Genomic DNA, 16,072 nt, shown 5'->3' on the forward strand with positions numbered 1-16,072 from the left:
TCCCCTTAGTTTCCCTTTAAAGGCTCGTGCCGCTAGAGCTATGACGACCTCCTGGGCTGAAAATGCAGCCGCCTCACCTGAAGACATCTGCAAAGCTGCTGCCTGGTCTTCCTTACATACTTTTATCAAGCATTGTAGGCTGGACGTATTCTCATCATCTGAAGCTGCTTTGGGCGTAAGGTGCTACAAGCTGTGGCCTGCTGAGTTCCCACCCTTTGTTGTATGCAGGGGTCTTGCTATATCCCACTTGTAAGTACTGCCACTATACGAAGGGAAAAACAGTAATTTTACTTACCGTAAATTCCTTTTTTCTTAGTATAGTGGCAGTACTGGCTTTCCCTCCGCTTTCAAATAGATTAAATTCTATGCATCATTCGGTCTCCGTTTTTGGTTCTTTTGTATTACTGGTGAGTGTCTCTGAGTTACAGCTTATATGGAGGCAGCAGGCGGAGCACAGCATTTAAATTCTAAAGAAGGGGGAGCTTCTTGTCCAGAATCCTAAGGAACATCCCACTTGTAAGTACTGCCACTATACTAAGAAAAAAGGAATTTACGGTAAGTAAAATTACTGTTATTTGAATTGTTTTTAACAGATTTCTGGAGAGCAATGAAGGTGACACTTTAAACATGATATTCGAGGCCTTTAGCTGATGGCACACTGTAGGCAAATCTACTTTTTCTCCCTTTTTCTCCCTTTTTCTTTGGAAAATGAGTTTGCAATAATAAACACAGACACAATAAAATAGTTGTTGAATAGAAACAATTCGTTCTAGAAAGTGTGTGAGCAGGGGGAAAAAAAGTATTTATCCAAAAACTGAAAGCTGGAACACACTGTGCCGCTTGAAATGTCACAATGAATCATATGTACGTGATGTCTTGGCAGATAGAGGGAGTTGAACCAACTTGTTTTCAGATTTAAGGGAAGAACATTTGACATTATCAGGTGTGTTCTTCAGATTCTATATAAGAAATATTCTCTGAAAGTGTTCCATTCTGCCGTGTGATAGAGCAGTCACTATGTTGCGATGAGTTTCAAAGAAAGTCTCAGTCAGTGTGACATAAATCAAATATCTCTGTATATTCCCATTGTTTTGTGTTGCCGATATTGGTACATATTTCTAACCGTGATGGCCGACTGATCCTCCTCCAACATGCCCTTGCCGCCCCCCCCCCTTTTTTCAAATAGCTTAGAAAAACATATCCGGTGTAGATCAAGGAATGCTGGTATAGGGGAATATATTTTGCAAGATATTGTTTCTTATCGTCCACCTTACTTTGTCTTATTATACCTCGTGACTGCTTTTGAATTTCAGTAAATTCCAACACAGTCAATGTGAGTATTTCATAAGGATGTTATTCTCATGAAATACTAGTTTTTTGTGGGGGGATGTGGGGGGATTGTGGCAGGGGATGTGGTGACAGAATTCTCATGTAGCCAGAACATCAGTGTACGCTGACATTTCTTCTGGCTCTGTGAGAAGAGTCCATGGTAGGGAGAAGGGCTTATCTATTGTCCATGTGACCACCATAGGGTGAAGACCCCAGTCAATCTGTTACCCCCTAATGAACCAATGCAATAATATGCAGCTGTTCTTGTGGTACACTGGAGGTAAGCAGAAACACTGACCTTTTTTGAACTTCCATGTGATCAATGTTCTCATCTGCTAGGGTGTGCATGCGCAGGCAATCATGACGCCTGTGTTTGCATTAGATGTTAACTTGTGCAAGTTCAAATTTTGTTTTTTAAATATTTCAATAATAGCATAACTAATGGGACAAGTTAAAATAGCTAATTAAATTACATCTGATATGACATGTTTTTTCTGCACATGTTCGTTACTAGAATGCAAAAAGATAGGGACAGCTTAGTTGTATCTAGAATTCTTTCATTATTTAAGGCCCAAATATACAAATACTGATTGGAAACACAAATTGACATTTCTTGAAAATTAGTGCCTCCCCCCCCCCCAACTGTGACTTTCTACCTGGTGCTTTATAAGATGAAGACATAACAAAGTCTTTCCTCTTAGTCTTTTCGTGATGGAGACATGACTTGCATTCAATGAGAATACATCATTTCATCACAGCAGAACAATAACGTGCTGTTTGATAACTTTATGGAAGCTGATTGCAAATGTGTTGTTCAATATGTATGAATTAGTCTCTTATTCAAAGAAAAGAGAAAACATAATGAGCGTTTCTTGGAGTCTACGAGAGCTGATGCGTAGAGCTGAGCCACGCAGATTAAAATCAAACATTGTGCTGTTTATCTAATGACTTAATAATTGTGCCCAAATGGAAACTAGTGTATAAAAATAACAGTATCTCGTAACCGTATTAATGGAAATCTTCATTCATCATTGGGATGCAGCAGGGATGTGCAAGAGAAAAAAAAATGATAAACTTCCTCTTTCTTACCGAGACAAAAACAGATTTGTGTGTCAAGAATTGCTGGGCTTTGATCTATGAAATACCACTGGGACAGGAGCTGGGAAAAAAGCCACGATTTGGAAGAAAATAATGAACATTCAGTTTAACAAGAGGTTGACAGAGGAACTGCACCGGGTTGGGAGATCGTGAAAAAGGCTGACAATTTAATTAAAGTGCTTATAGGAATGGTACAATTATGCAAATTGATTTTATGGTTATATTTTGCAAAACAAGCTTCTTAATCTCCTGATGGAGAAATAGTTTTTCTTTTTTGCCAGTGCGGACTGAACTTGGAAGTATTTGAGGTGTTTCACAGACATAATAAAGTTTTGGGGGACTTCTTAAATTTATTTTCTTTTTTTAATTTTAATTCCATCAGAAGCCAAAAGTGAATAAACACTTTAATTAATTATTTAGTTGATTGACGATGTTGGAAAAAAACAAGGAATAACAATGGGCTCCTCCAGTGGTATATTGTTGCACCAATCACATCTAATTCTGATAATTATTAACATTCATTTTGGACTTGCAGCTACTTCGCTCCTCACCCTAATTCTAAACTCTTTACTATGTTTAAGATCTAAAAGTTGAATTTCTAAGAATGTAAATAAGTTAAATGCCTTTTTATTGCAGATCATGTGTTGAGCAGGGCTGCGTTGTAAATCTAAGAAATAATCTAATATGTGCTTTTAAATTCTATTTTTAACCAGTCTCCCCAGAATGACTCAAGGCAATGTCGTATCAGAGGACTTTGATCCCTTCAAGGAAACTCCTGAGAAACCGAAAGAACAAAAGAGGAAGAATTCACTGGAGAACGCAAAAACACCCAGAAACGAAAACCCACGGGTTGGAGAAAATAGAAAGAACGAAAAAACCGCGAAAGAAGAGAGAAAAGACGAGGAAAATAAAGCAAAGAAAAAACATAAAAAGAAAAACAAGGTAACTCGTCCAATATTTAGATAAATCCAGTGATCGGTAAAGGCATTGTAAAAGTAGTTTGTTTTTTTGGAGGGGGTCAGGGGGCAGTTGGGATGTGTAGTAGATGTCTGCTGACTTGTCTTGTTGTTTTTAGGAGAAGCACCTTTTGGAGTTTGCTAATGATAACCAGGAAGCAGACTTGCCAAGGTAACACCCATGTACTCATTTCTTTCATACCTGTGTATAGGATCCCATAATATCAGGGCTCCAGGCTACTAAAAGGCTTACAGGTTACTGCTGCAATCCTGGGTGGTCTAGGGCTCTCCCACCATGGGGGGAATTTATACTCACCAGGGCTAAGTTCTTACTTGCTAGTAGGTGAGTGGAAATTGAGCCCTGATAAAACCATTGCGCTCTTTTATTTAATCCCCCCCTTAACACGGACTTAGACCACCGTATAGCTGTGACTGAATAGTTGTTGCAAGATTTCAATAAGATGCTAGTGGGGCAAAATTTTCTCTAATTGCATGTACCATAAGTACCGCAGAGAAGAGGAATCCAGGGAATTTAACTAAAAACCACAAATAAAAGTTGGTGGAAATTTGTAAAAATGTGTAATGCAAAAGGTCTTAAAATGTATTAAAAATGGTGTAATCGCCATGGGAAGCAGTTGAATGTTTCCACTGCAATTGACCCACTTTTACAACTTTGTGACACTGTGTGACAAATCTTTAAGTGCTGATGGGGTGAGCAAATGGTTATACATTTTACATATTGAAAATAACAGCCAGTATTACTGAATGTCAGTGCTGTCCGTATCCGGGGAACTATGCTGATTGAGGAAGCCACGTATTAGTGCGATTCTGTATCCGAAGGCGCCACTGAAAATCAAATCCCCAATACCGTGCTACTTATTTCCCGACACAGGGTGTGCGTTGAATGCTGTGTATTTCTGAATAGATTTTCTCCTTTAATCTGGTGAATTATTTAGCCATGTAGTTATAGTGAACAATACGAACGGTGCATCATAAATGTGTTGTGATTTCAGCCTCACATCTGTAAAAGTTGAGCCTGAAGACGAAGATTTCACCCCAAAGAAGAGCAAGAAGAAGAAACGAGCAAGGCAAGAGGAAACCGAAGAGGACGTTGCATTCAAGTAGGATTTAATTCAGCGCACTCGCATTTTACTTTAATTTTCCTTAGTTGCATTTATCCGTCTTACATAATGATTGGCCAATTTAGCTGGATGCCGCAAACATGCACCATTTTAACCATAATACACATCTCTTCTTACCCTACGTATAGCGTGACACACAAACTAGTCACAGGGGACTGAGTGCTGAGCACAATTAAAATTTTAGATTGGCATAAAAAAAATACCATCGACTGTAAAGGCTCTTGTTTTGATTGATGAATGGGACATGAAGACAAAAACCGTGCAGGCAGTAATGCTCTTTTAATGGCAAAACTAAAAAAAAAGTTAAGATTCTAGAAGAAAAGGAAAGCCGAGTCAGTCTAAAATATACAGCTAATCAATTTTAATTTAACTCGGCACTTCTGCTTTACTGAAACTGTCAGACGTCGGGAAATAGTTGGACGGAATTGAACCAGAACTCTGTGAGATTGCAAATGATCCGATACATTCATCTTTTTAATTTAACAATATTGCCCTACCGTTTCAACACACTCGCTACAGTCTGTTTGCGTGTTATTGAATTCCGGAAAACATTACGAGTTTACTGGTGATAATGGCTCATATTAAATTCCTTCGCAGATCAAAGAAAATAAAGATGGAAAATGATGAAGATACACCTAAAGAGAGTGTTAAAAAACCCAAAGAAGAGGTTTGTGCGTTTCTTTTTCACTTGAATTTTTTCTTCAGTTGTGTTTCTGCAGGTAATTAAAGGTACAGTTCAATTACAGTGGGCTTTGTATAGAACGTGTGCAATCTGGGGTTAAGGAAATGAATATATATATATATATATATATATATGTGTGTGTGTGTATATATCTATATATAATTTTTTTTTTCTGTAAATGGTTGTGCAGGATGAGTGCTGAATGTTAGGACTTTACAGATGGTGGTATGGCTAAATAAATATGGGTGGGCTGCACTTGGCTTGATAGTGGGCTAAGCAGGTATGAAGAATGGGTAACCAACACACACAGAGTGTAGGGAAACGGTAACCAGAATGAAAGAGAAGGTAGGTGGCCGGGTTAACGTGCGCCATAGATAGGCGAAAATACAGAGTCAAAATAGAAAGCCAAGGTCCAGGACACCAGAGATACTCAAATATGACCTATCAAACCGAAGCCAGGGACCCAGAAGATCAGAAAAGTCAAATACAAAGCCGGGTCAGAAAAAACAAATAACTCTCGGGCAGAATAAACCACGACAGGGCAATGATCTCCAGAAAAAGGGAAGTTTAAATAGAGAGAACAAAAATCTTTTTGGACAGCATCATCACCCTACACCAAATCACAGAAAGGAGTGTGATCTGTGAAGGGCAGATGTGTCCCAATAATGATCTGTCACTATATTGCTATAAAAAGCCTATACCTACAGGGTCCTGTTGTTTCCAAGGACTCTTGTAGGTGGCGCAAGGCTGCCAAAATGATCAGGAAGCCTTCTCAGAAGACAGATCGTGCAAGGCAGCTCTGCCTGAGGAGCAGCAAAACACCACACAGCGTTCACTGTGGCCGGGACGGCGTGGGACTGGAGACTTTGTGGCCCTGGAAGCCGCATGTGCCACGCAGCATACCGAGGTATGACTGCAGGTCTGCCATCAGAAGGGGGTACATGTTGCACACCTCTAAGGTGGAGTTAAAAAAAATAAAATAAATCATCTCCATCATTGTGCCTTTGAATGCTTTAACAGAGAGAGGGTGGCCCTGGAGGCTGTCCATATGCTTCTCCGCCAGGTCCTCTCCCGAACACTGGCCATTAGAGCATTCCCGCTGTTACCATGGCAACTCTGACACTGCACTCTGCCGGGGCTCACGATTACAGAATGGGCTCTCAACATGGACAGCCTCCAGACCACCAGGGAAAGCAAGGGGTGCCAGAGGGCTCAGGCTTTGGGCTATGTAAAGGACCCCAAATTTCTGATGGCATCCCTGGAGCCAAGTGCAGATGTTTAGGTTGTGACCAGGCCACTGTATGAGCTGAGGCACTGGCTGGAGATTGGGCTATAGTGGATGCAATTTTAAATGGCAAGTATATGGGGACCATATGTTCCTTATGTTCCTTTCAAATCTAGGAAATTTGGTTGTTTGGGATATTTTTGGTGCATAGTTCTAAATTCAAGCAATCACCTTGTAAAGCAATGGGAATCGTCCTGCCAATTGCCCGACAGCTGAGGCAATCGGCATGGAAACCAATGGAATGTTCCTGCTGATTGCTCTACAGCTGAGGCAATCACCATGGAAACCGATGGAATGTTCCTGCTGATTGCTCTACAGCTGAGGCAATCACCATAGAAACCGATGGAATGTTCCTGCTGATTGCTCTACAGCTGAGGCAATCACCATGGAAACCGATGGAATGTTCCTGCTGATTGCTCTACAGCTGAGGCAATCACCATGGAAACCGATGGAATGTTCCCGTTCATTTCTTGACTTTTAGAACTTTGTCCAGCTTTTTTTTTTTTTTTATGTCACATTTTCAAATTTCTGAGCTTACATCCTGCAGATTTTTCGAAGACTCAGTACGACCTACATTATACTTATTGCACTATAGACTGTACATTTCAAGGCTCTTTGGAAAATCATTTGTATGTTACATTAAGTAAATGCTCTGTACCGCATACTGTAAACCAATCCTGGTTGGGGTAGATTGTAAACTGCTTTAGGTTAATGAATCCGAACAATAGGGAGCAATGAAGATTCTGATTGAATTGCGCAGTATATTCAACTGGAACAAATAAAATTCTAAAAAGTAAAACAAACTAATGTGATCTGACTGTGCACGTAATACATACAGGTTGTAGCTCGCCTATAGTGTGCTCTTGTTTCACCTCCTCACATGGGGGGGGGAGGGGGGGGGAGGGAGGGGGTACAATGACTTGTGTTGTCCAGTTTACTTTATTACAGAAACATGGAGGTAATTGTCAAAGAACACTGAACGGCTCACCTAATTACTGTAAATTTGAATTGTACTTTCCACTTCATTTGGATCAAATCGACTTACACCTTTGATCCAAAAGCTCATGGTTTACTGTAAAAGTTAACCCATTAAGGAAATGGCTGATATAGTGTCATGGCACTTGAAGTTGATATTGAGAAAAGTAAATGAAGTATTTATAAATAAAATAACAGGGGAATCAAGGTCTGGATATACTTGATATGGGTGAAATGCGGTCCAGAATATTTGAATCCGTTACTCTTTGTAAGCCAGTTACTGTCGGCAATCGGAGAGCAGGTACAAGATGGTACTGTATAAATGTATCATATAATAAAATGCTTCATGAGCCGGTTTCTCATTATTGTGACTGCTGGACGCAGGTTGGGCACAGGTTGATGGCTAAAGTGAAAATGAGATATCTCAGAATCCGCTAACCCACTGTTGTGTTAACTTTATGTGTTAGAGACCAGAATAAAAAAAATGTGCTTGAAAAGGAGATTTTAGTCTCAAAATTAAAGGAGCAATGTATTCATTTTTTTTTTCAATGGAATGAAATCTGCATCCCTGGTGGTTTCTGTGAATTCCAATGTGATAAAAGTACATTCGTGGCCTGCCACCGATGGTGGGTCAGTTGGTGAACTTGTGACAGCAGGAGGCAGCCATGTTGAACTCTGCAAAGTGCTTCCAGCCCTATTTAGGGAAAGATGAGTTTGTTTCCCTCTGTAAACGAATACACGGTAGCAGTGTGCACATACATTTGTTGATATATGAAAATAGTTTCGGAATCTTGATTTGTTATTGGGGTTTGGAGATTGGGCAGAACATGAATTTGTCTGAATCAACATTCTCCTTATTGGGGAACTGAGAGGGATAATTCAAAAGTAAAAAAGACCCCTCTAAATTGGGCTGATAAAACAAGTAAAATGGATCTATTGTTATGTTATTGCCAGTTGGATAATGTATATACCCCTCTTCTTGTAAACTTAAAAATTGTCCTGCTGTTAGAAACATTCAATTAGCACATTAGGCACCATAACTAATTGGAATGCCATTGTTATATTGCCCGGAAGTCCTGAGGGCCGGCTTATCGTTTCCAATATCCACTGCCACATTGTTATGCCTCCTGTCCTTCCACTGTCCAAAATCATGAAAGAGGAAGCCTCGGCCAACGATAGCCACTGCCTGGCTGAGAGTGCTAGCCCCTCACCCACAAAACGACTTTAGAAACTTATATATTTTTTCTCAAATAATTTTGCATGGGGAGCAACTGATTGAGCAGTGTGGTTAAAGCACAAATGTTACATTTAGCCAAACTTTGTTGGATTTCCTACAAGCACTTGATAGATTGCCGAAGCCATCAATATTCTGCCTTTCATATCTCCTTAATTTAATAAATTCCTAAGAGTGTCCTTATTGACATCTACAAATGTACCCTTTCCTTTACGTCCTCTGGCATTTTCTCCGATCTTCATTTATTTTGACTGGTTTACGATCTTCCATTTCCTGATTCTAGATTGCATTTATTCCGATTTGTAAAATCTGCCGACATTGAGCTATATACATATTTTTTTTTATTATTTAAAGTTTTTGATCTTTTTCAAAACAAAAGAAGGGAGGAGGGGGTATAGAAACTAAAAAAAGGGGGCGGGGGGGAACCACAATTTTCAGCGATCCATTGACATTTCATTAGTAAAAGACAGATTATCAATGCTAGTAACATTTACAACATTTACCATCAGTTGCGCTCAGACTCTCCGGCTCACAGTATAACATTATTCCAGTATGTCTAACCTTTTTACAGGGGTTATCAATTGCCAACAAGAGACTATGCTCAACAGTGCTAGAAGCCATATATTTCTATAGTAACAATTATTTTCAAGGTTGTACTGATCCCCAGTTGCGCCACAGCTCCCAAACCTCAATGGCAGATGGTGTTAAGGGGGAAGACACTGCGGTAGCAGTTCTCGTATATCTGTTGCATGTCAAACTCTTGCAGGAGAGCTGCAACAGGTGGGGACTTAGTTGATTTCCAAGCTCTTGCTATTGAGAGCTGTGCTGTCAAGATAATATGGAATATTAGTTTCCTCGCTCCCTTGGGGATTTTGTTAGGGATGCTTAGCAGGAGCTAGGATAGTGGTTCAAATGACAGTGTAAAATTTTCATCAATTGGTGGACTGAATTCCAGAATTGGGTTAATTTGCTGGCAGTGCCACCATATGTGGAGTACAGTTTCCTCCTCTTCTCCACATATAGAGGACGATTGGGTGGAAAATGTTTGGCACCATGTACCATCCATATAGTATCTTTCTCTGTTTTGATTTGTGACATTTGATCAATTTCTTAGGTCAGGTTATGTTTTCCCATTGATTCCGGGAGATGGTACATTGTAGGTCATGAGATCATTGTTTAGCGGGTGTACATTCAGCAAAGTGCACCAGAGAAGCTGATGGCACCAGGAGATCGGTTTACAGTGGGGTGAGAGCGAGCCCTTGATAGCCATTTGTTCCCATACAGTAATCTTCCCTTGGGATTCATCACAGGAAGGTACCTTTTGTAGTGTTTGCGTAAGAATGACTTTAGTTGCGTAAAGGAGAACTGTGAGGCCAGGGATATCTGGGAGGTGGACCAAAGGGTTCTAAAGTCTAGTAATTTGTTTTGTTTAAAAAGGTGTTATAGATGAGTGATTCCCTTCGCTGGCATGAAATGTTAGTATACAGAAGATAATTGCCGTTATCGGGGTCACTATGGACAGAGGGGCGGAGCTCTTGAACTTTTTGCTATTCATTTCCCAAACCCTCACGGCCAAATGTATCTGTGCGGGTAGTATCGGAATGTGCAGTCTGAATTGTTCAGGTAGCCACGATAGGGTGGGGGGATCAAAGGGTTTTATAGCTTGATTCTCTAGTGTTACCCATTGCGGAGGATTTGTGGTAAGAAAGTGGGGTAAAATTGAGGCTAAAACCGTGGCCTGGTATTAAGCTTTAACATCAGGAAATGCTAGACCACCCTGTCGTGCCAGTGCTTGTAATAATTTACCCAACACCCTAGCCCTGCCACCTCCCCGTACAAACCGGGTCAGTTCTTTTTGTATTGCCTTGAAATAGGAGTGTGGCAAGCGGATAGGAAGTGTACAAAACAAATAATGGAGCCTCGGGAGAATGGAGCTATATTTTTTTAATAATTGTATTTGATTGTCTCTCGTTTAGAAAAAAAAGATAAAGGAAGAACAAAATGCAGACAGTAAGCCAAAAAAGAAAACCAAAGAAGAAAAGGATGCAGCGGCCTCTCTCAAAATAAAGAAGAAAGAGGAGGAAGAGCAAGCACGCTGGAGATGGTAACTACTAACCAATCCTTTGTTTAGACGCCATCTTTGCTGATGGCTGAATGGCTGTCTGTTCGGTTTATACATGTATGGTGTATGTATCACTTTCCGAACACTTTAACCTTGATCCCCCGTTTGGGCAAGACCCATGTTTGAGCCATGGTTTTGTGATGAGTCCTACCTTGAGAAGTCAAACATTTGGATTTAGATGTGTTGATCATATCCGGTTTCCAGATATGTTTAGAATTTCTGCTTTATCTATAGTGCTGCTGGAAATGAATATGTATGTTCTATGGTGAAACCTGAGCCAGTGGCTGGTATATCTGTACTCCTGCTACCAAACCAAATCAACCGAATCAAAACCTGCTATTTTGTCATAGATTCAAGTGCCTTTTTTTGGGGGTAACAAATATAAACTGTAGCAGTATATGGTATGCAAATGCTGCTGTGTTAATAAATTAAGCAGGACCATTCACAAGTCTCATCTTGTAAGCATAACCGTTTTTGAAGGGTCCTTTAAAAACAAAAACGGGGGTGGAGCAGAAAATTATTCTTTACCAAAGGCAGAAAAATCTTTGCACTGGATGTCCAGTCTGCCTGCTATCTGTGTAAAAAAAAAAAAAAAAAAAAAAAATAAAGTCTACCCCTATTCTGTCCCCAAAAAGTGTGTCTGGTTACATCTCGGCCCCTCTTCCAAGGACAGCGACCATCTTAACCATCATGCTGGTTTGTGTCAATGTATTGTTATCTGACTGTTGGTAAAACGCTACGGATATCCATAATACTGGCTAATCTACAGATCAATGAATTGTAACCTACTGTAATCAAAATGGTTAATGGGATTTTGGACAAACATTGCATAAACTGTTCCTTGTGGTAGAGAATGCACAATTTGACTTTCTTTGAAGCTCGCGGCCATTGTTTCTTGATTATGCTGCAAAAGGAATTATCTTTGCTGTTTTTATAGCAATACAGAGATAAAAGGCTTTCCTGCAGATTCAATATCAAGTCTGACAAGCTAGAATCCGATGAAATGGAGATCACAAGGGTTTGGAGATGGTTTTTAACCTTCAAATAGATTTTCTAATAGATACAAAGAACTGATTCACTAGACTTAGACTTAAACTTCTTCAGCAAAATCTTAAACGGAGTTGCAATAATGTTTCCAAGCAGAAACCGTTAAGATTTTAACATCCCTAAGGAAAAAAAAAAAGAAAAGCTAATTTGAAAAGAGCAGAAACTTAACATTTTGCATTTTCGGCATGATTGCATTTTTTCACCATTCATTTACTTAAATGGGTTGATTGCTGATTTTTATTTCTCCGGACTGTCCACTTAATGAGTCTTCTGAATGTGCAAAAACAGATTTACTTTGATGCTTTGTAGAAAACACTGCATGAATTACATTAATACATTTGTAACTTTTTTTCCTCCCTTTTTAAAAGAAAGGTTTTTAATACAGTTGCAGATTTTTCTTATTTTTTTTATATGTATTTAATCCATCATAAAACTGAAAATAAATGGTTGATCAAACTGGAGATGATTTTATTGTACGGTAAGCCTGGCGTTAAATCAAGGAAATCATGTTAGCTATACAGATATATTTTGACGGTGGAATCACTCTTGATTGTATCTGGCAGATGTGCCTGGGTGACGTTGGGGTTAATGGTACATTTCCGTTTTTGGATTCATTGTCTCACTGCTTGTGGGAATATTAAGGGTAGTATAGCCGGCACTGAACTCCTGCCACTAGCCACTTCTGAACCTGCCAACAATCTACCCAGGAATTGTAAAAATATCCAGCAGATGTATCTACGCTACGAATGCTTTAACTTTGCCCAGATTCATTATGTGTGTTTGAAAGAGGCCGTTTGTCTTGTCGATGTCTCTCAGCAGGTATCTGGGAAACGGGGGCTGCAATAATCTTTCATCCTTCATTGCAGGTGGGAAGAAGAAAAGTATGAGGATGGAATAAAGTGGAAATTTATGGAACATAAGGGCCCCATCTTCGCTCCACCCTATGAACCTTTGCCGCCGAATGTGAAGTTTTACTACGACGGTATCATTAATCTTCTGCTATGTCCTTAATCAGTGGCCGTAATGATCTGGCTGACTCCTGATTTGCCTAGAGTGTAGATTCTGGGGTCTGGTAACATTTTAGTCACTAGAATTTTATCTCATTTGAAATATAATTTTTTTTATTTAGTTTATATAATATTACTTTCTTTCCCCCATAGTAAAATGTTAAATTGGCAGTTAAGAAAAAAAAGAGAGAGAACCTGTGCGTCAGTGATGCAAATTGTGATTTATTTTTTTTCGCTGGCCATAGATTTTGAATTTTATTTAGTATGAGTGCGTCATGACTGTTTCATCGGTTCTGAGAGTGAGCTAATCGTGTACTGGGTTCAAAATCGGGTGAGGCCTTAACTGTTTGAGCTACTAAAAATTGCAGTAGCCCCCCCCCCCCTGCCTCCCCAATCCCTCTCTTAAATAAAACCTACTCTGTTACATGAAGCACTCTAGGTAAACCTCATTTTTCTTTACAGTAGATTTATCGATCTTGGAAATGCCAGTGTTGTAGACATTGGTAATCCATTTTTCTTAATGTCGTTGCTGATATTTAATTCTCTCTGAAAGACACTAGTGTCAAGGGAAGGGGATCAGCTCTCTGTTACAAATGAAAACTGAGCTTGAAGATTTGCTGCTTCTTTTTCCATAATTACTAGCCAGCGATCAGCGCAATTTAGAGCCTCATTAAACAGATTAATACAAATTGACGTCCAAAGGGAGGCACGTGGCAAGTTTATCATTTAAAATGCTGATTTATGCACTCTAGTTAACAATATAACATGCCAAGCTAGAGTAATGACACACCATAGACACCACAGTCTTGGGAGACAGGCTTTCAAGTTACCAACAATGCATTTATAGTTCCCTAATGCATATTATTTGTAGTTTATACAAACCACTCTCCTTGCAGATTTGATGGTTTATGTAAAATTACCTTTGTTCAAGTCTAAGACAATCAAAATATCTTGGGTAAAAATGAGAATCCATGCCATTTCCACCAGTGGACCCTATGTCGTACACCAAAGATGTGAATTATCTTATAACAACCTAGATGGTCTTTGGTCTTTAAATGGTTGTGTACCATCCAATATTGCGTAATTTTAGGATCAGTGATTAATCAGTATTGGTTGCTATTAGTTCTGTATGGTGAGAACAATTCTAAAGACCTTAAACTGGGAAAATATCTGATCTCTGCTACTCGGCTACTGGGGGAAAAACAAAACAAATGCCATTGATGTGATTAAATTTAAAGTCAAATAACGTTGGCCCAGTGTTCCAGCAAGCATTTTACTGATAGGCGAAGGTGCAATGGCGATATTTACATTTAGAATTCCATGACATTGTGTGCAAATGAAGTGATCATATCTTAACCTAATCATTTAACTATAAACACTTCGACATCCACCAACCATACAATGACTTGGTATCTGTCCTTCTTTATTTTTACAACTCAACTTCAGTTATGCATTTTTGGGTTCTGCAATCCTTTTATGTATGGCTCAAATCCATATTTAATGCAACACGTGCAATGTCTGAGGGTTATGTGGGTTAAGCTCAATGAATGCATAAAGATATTAATAAAATATATATACACATTTTAAATCAAAATTATTCAACCCCCATTGAAAATCTGGTTTATTGTCACAATATACACGCTTTCAGCTGTTTGCTGAACAAATCAAACAAAGCAATTGAAATCGCTCAACACAACGAATGCATCATGTGGCTTCCAAAAATTCAAGTTAAAATGCAACTTATATTGACTCCTCTGTAAATTTCGAAAAATAATAAACCTGATTTTTAATGGGGGGGGGGGGGGGATAATTTTGTGTGTATGTATAAGATGCCAATATACCAAAGTATTGCAATATGCAATGATACCTTTTTTTTATTGGACGAACACATGTACGTATATATACATTTTTAATTTTTTTCAATCTTTGCTATTTTATTCCCTTCTGTAACTTTTGTTTCCTTACCAGATTTTCGAAAGCGACTTTATTTCCCATGATCTATAATACTTACCTTTAGAACGTTACAGGCTATAGTCAGTATGTAAATCCCCATGGTACATCGTGATAATAGCTCTGCCTCAGTCACTGAGTATTTTAAACACTAGTTTGGATTTCAGAATTTTATATGGAAATGGCAGACACTAAAGAGATTTTGATGGCTATATTTAATTATCTTGATTCTGTTTTAATGGCTTATCCTATTTTAAAACTAGCTAGCGACTGCGTTCTTGATCGGATTCCTGTCTTTTGTTGCAGGGAAACCATTCCAATTGAGTTTAGAAGCAGAAGAAGTGGCCAGTTTCTTTGCCAAGATGTTGGACCACGACTATACCACCAGGGACGTCTTCCGCAATAACTTCTTTGGAGACTGGAGGAAGGTACCCAGAACCCACTAGTTAAACACTTTGTATATCTGTATTACAAGCCCTGCTTCATTTAGACCAGAGATATCCTATTAAGACATTACTAACTTTTGCTGGATTACAATTCCCATCAGTGGCAAGCATGGAATGCTTGTAATATAGTCCATGACTGGGAAAGAACTTTGGTGTTTTATTTTGGAAGGGAAGGGTTTTTTTTGGGGGGGGGGGGGTGGGGTAAGCCTTTTCTTAGGTTTCTTTCATAGGTTGTGGAAAAACTATTCTGGGTAGAGTGTAAGCAATATAATTTTAAACTTTTGCTTGACTCTGTTCATTTATAAAATTAAGATTTTACTATGTCTCTCCTAATATGTACCTACCTTGGACGCCATAACTTCGTGGCCTATGTTCCTTGTTTCTACAAAACAATAAAAATGAGTCAGTCAGTACAAAGCCAGGTGCATGCTGCTATGTTATATTTTTAAGTCTTTATTTTGCAGTTTGTTTATTAGATAAAACTGGAATATATGAAAGCATGTTGTATTTAAAAATAGCTAAATGACGCAAGCACTCATGTCTCGCTGAATCCCCATTCGGCCTGCTTGGGGCAGGCCGTATGGGTTCAGCGAGATATGACGTTTCCAAAAACTCGTACTTTCTTCTTTTAGAGAAGGTTTTTGTTTAACACGGGACATTGTAATCCAGAAACTCCTGCAGAACTGAAAAGGTCATAATACACTTCATCCACTTAGCCAGCTGCTGATTATGTTTACATTAAAAAAAAACAGAGGTTGTTTGCCAAATAGATGAAAAATGTGGCCAACCAGCTGTGCAA

At 39.1% G+C, this 16,072-nt stretch overlaps 1 protein-coding gene across 1 annotated transcript in view; it reads left to right on the top strand.

Moving 5' to 3' along the window:
* The window catches only part of LOC134578611 (DNA topoisomerase I, mitochondrial-like), a 93,796-nt gene that overhangs the window by 17,944 nt on the left and 59,780 nt on the right, over positions 1-16,072 (top strand). Inside the window, exons 2-8 of the mRNA XM_063437589.1 lie at positions 3,141-3,369; positions 3,503-3,555; positions 4,397-4,504; positions 5,123-5,192; positions 10,678-10,805; positions 12,737-12,852; positions 15,134-15,255. Of these exons, the coding sequence (XP_063293659.1) occupies positions 3,151-3,369; positions 3,503-3,555; positions 4,397-4,504; positions 5,123-5,192; positions 10,678-10,805; positions 12,737-12,852; positions 15,134-15,255 (816 nt within the window). The 5' untranslated portion in view covers positions 3,141-3,150. The remainder of the gene's footprint in view (positions 1-3,140; positions 3,370-3,502; positions 3,556-4,396; positions 4,505-5,122; positions 5,193-10,677; positions 10,806-12,736; positions 12,853-15,133; positions 15,256-16,072) is intronic.

The sequence above is a fragment of the Pelobates fuscus genome, chromosome 12 (genome assembly GCF_036172605.1).
Source record: "Pelobates fuscus isolate aPelFus1 chromosome 12, aPelFus1.pri, whole genome shotgun sequence".
In the NCBI taxonomy this organism is placed as follows: Eukaryota; Metazoa; Chordata; class Amphibia; order Anura; family Pelobatidae; genus Pelobates; species Pelobates fuscus.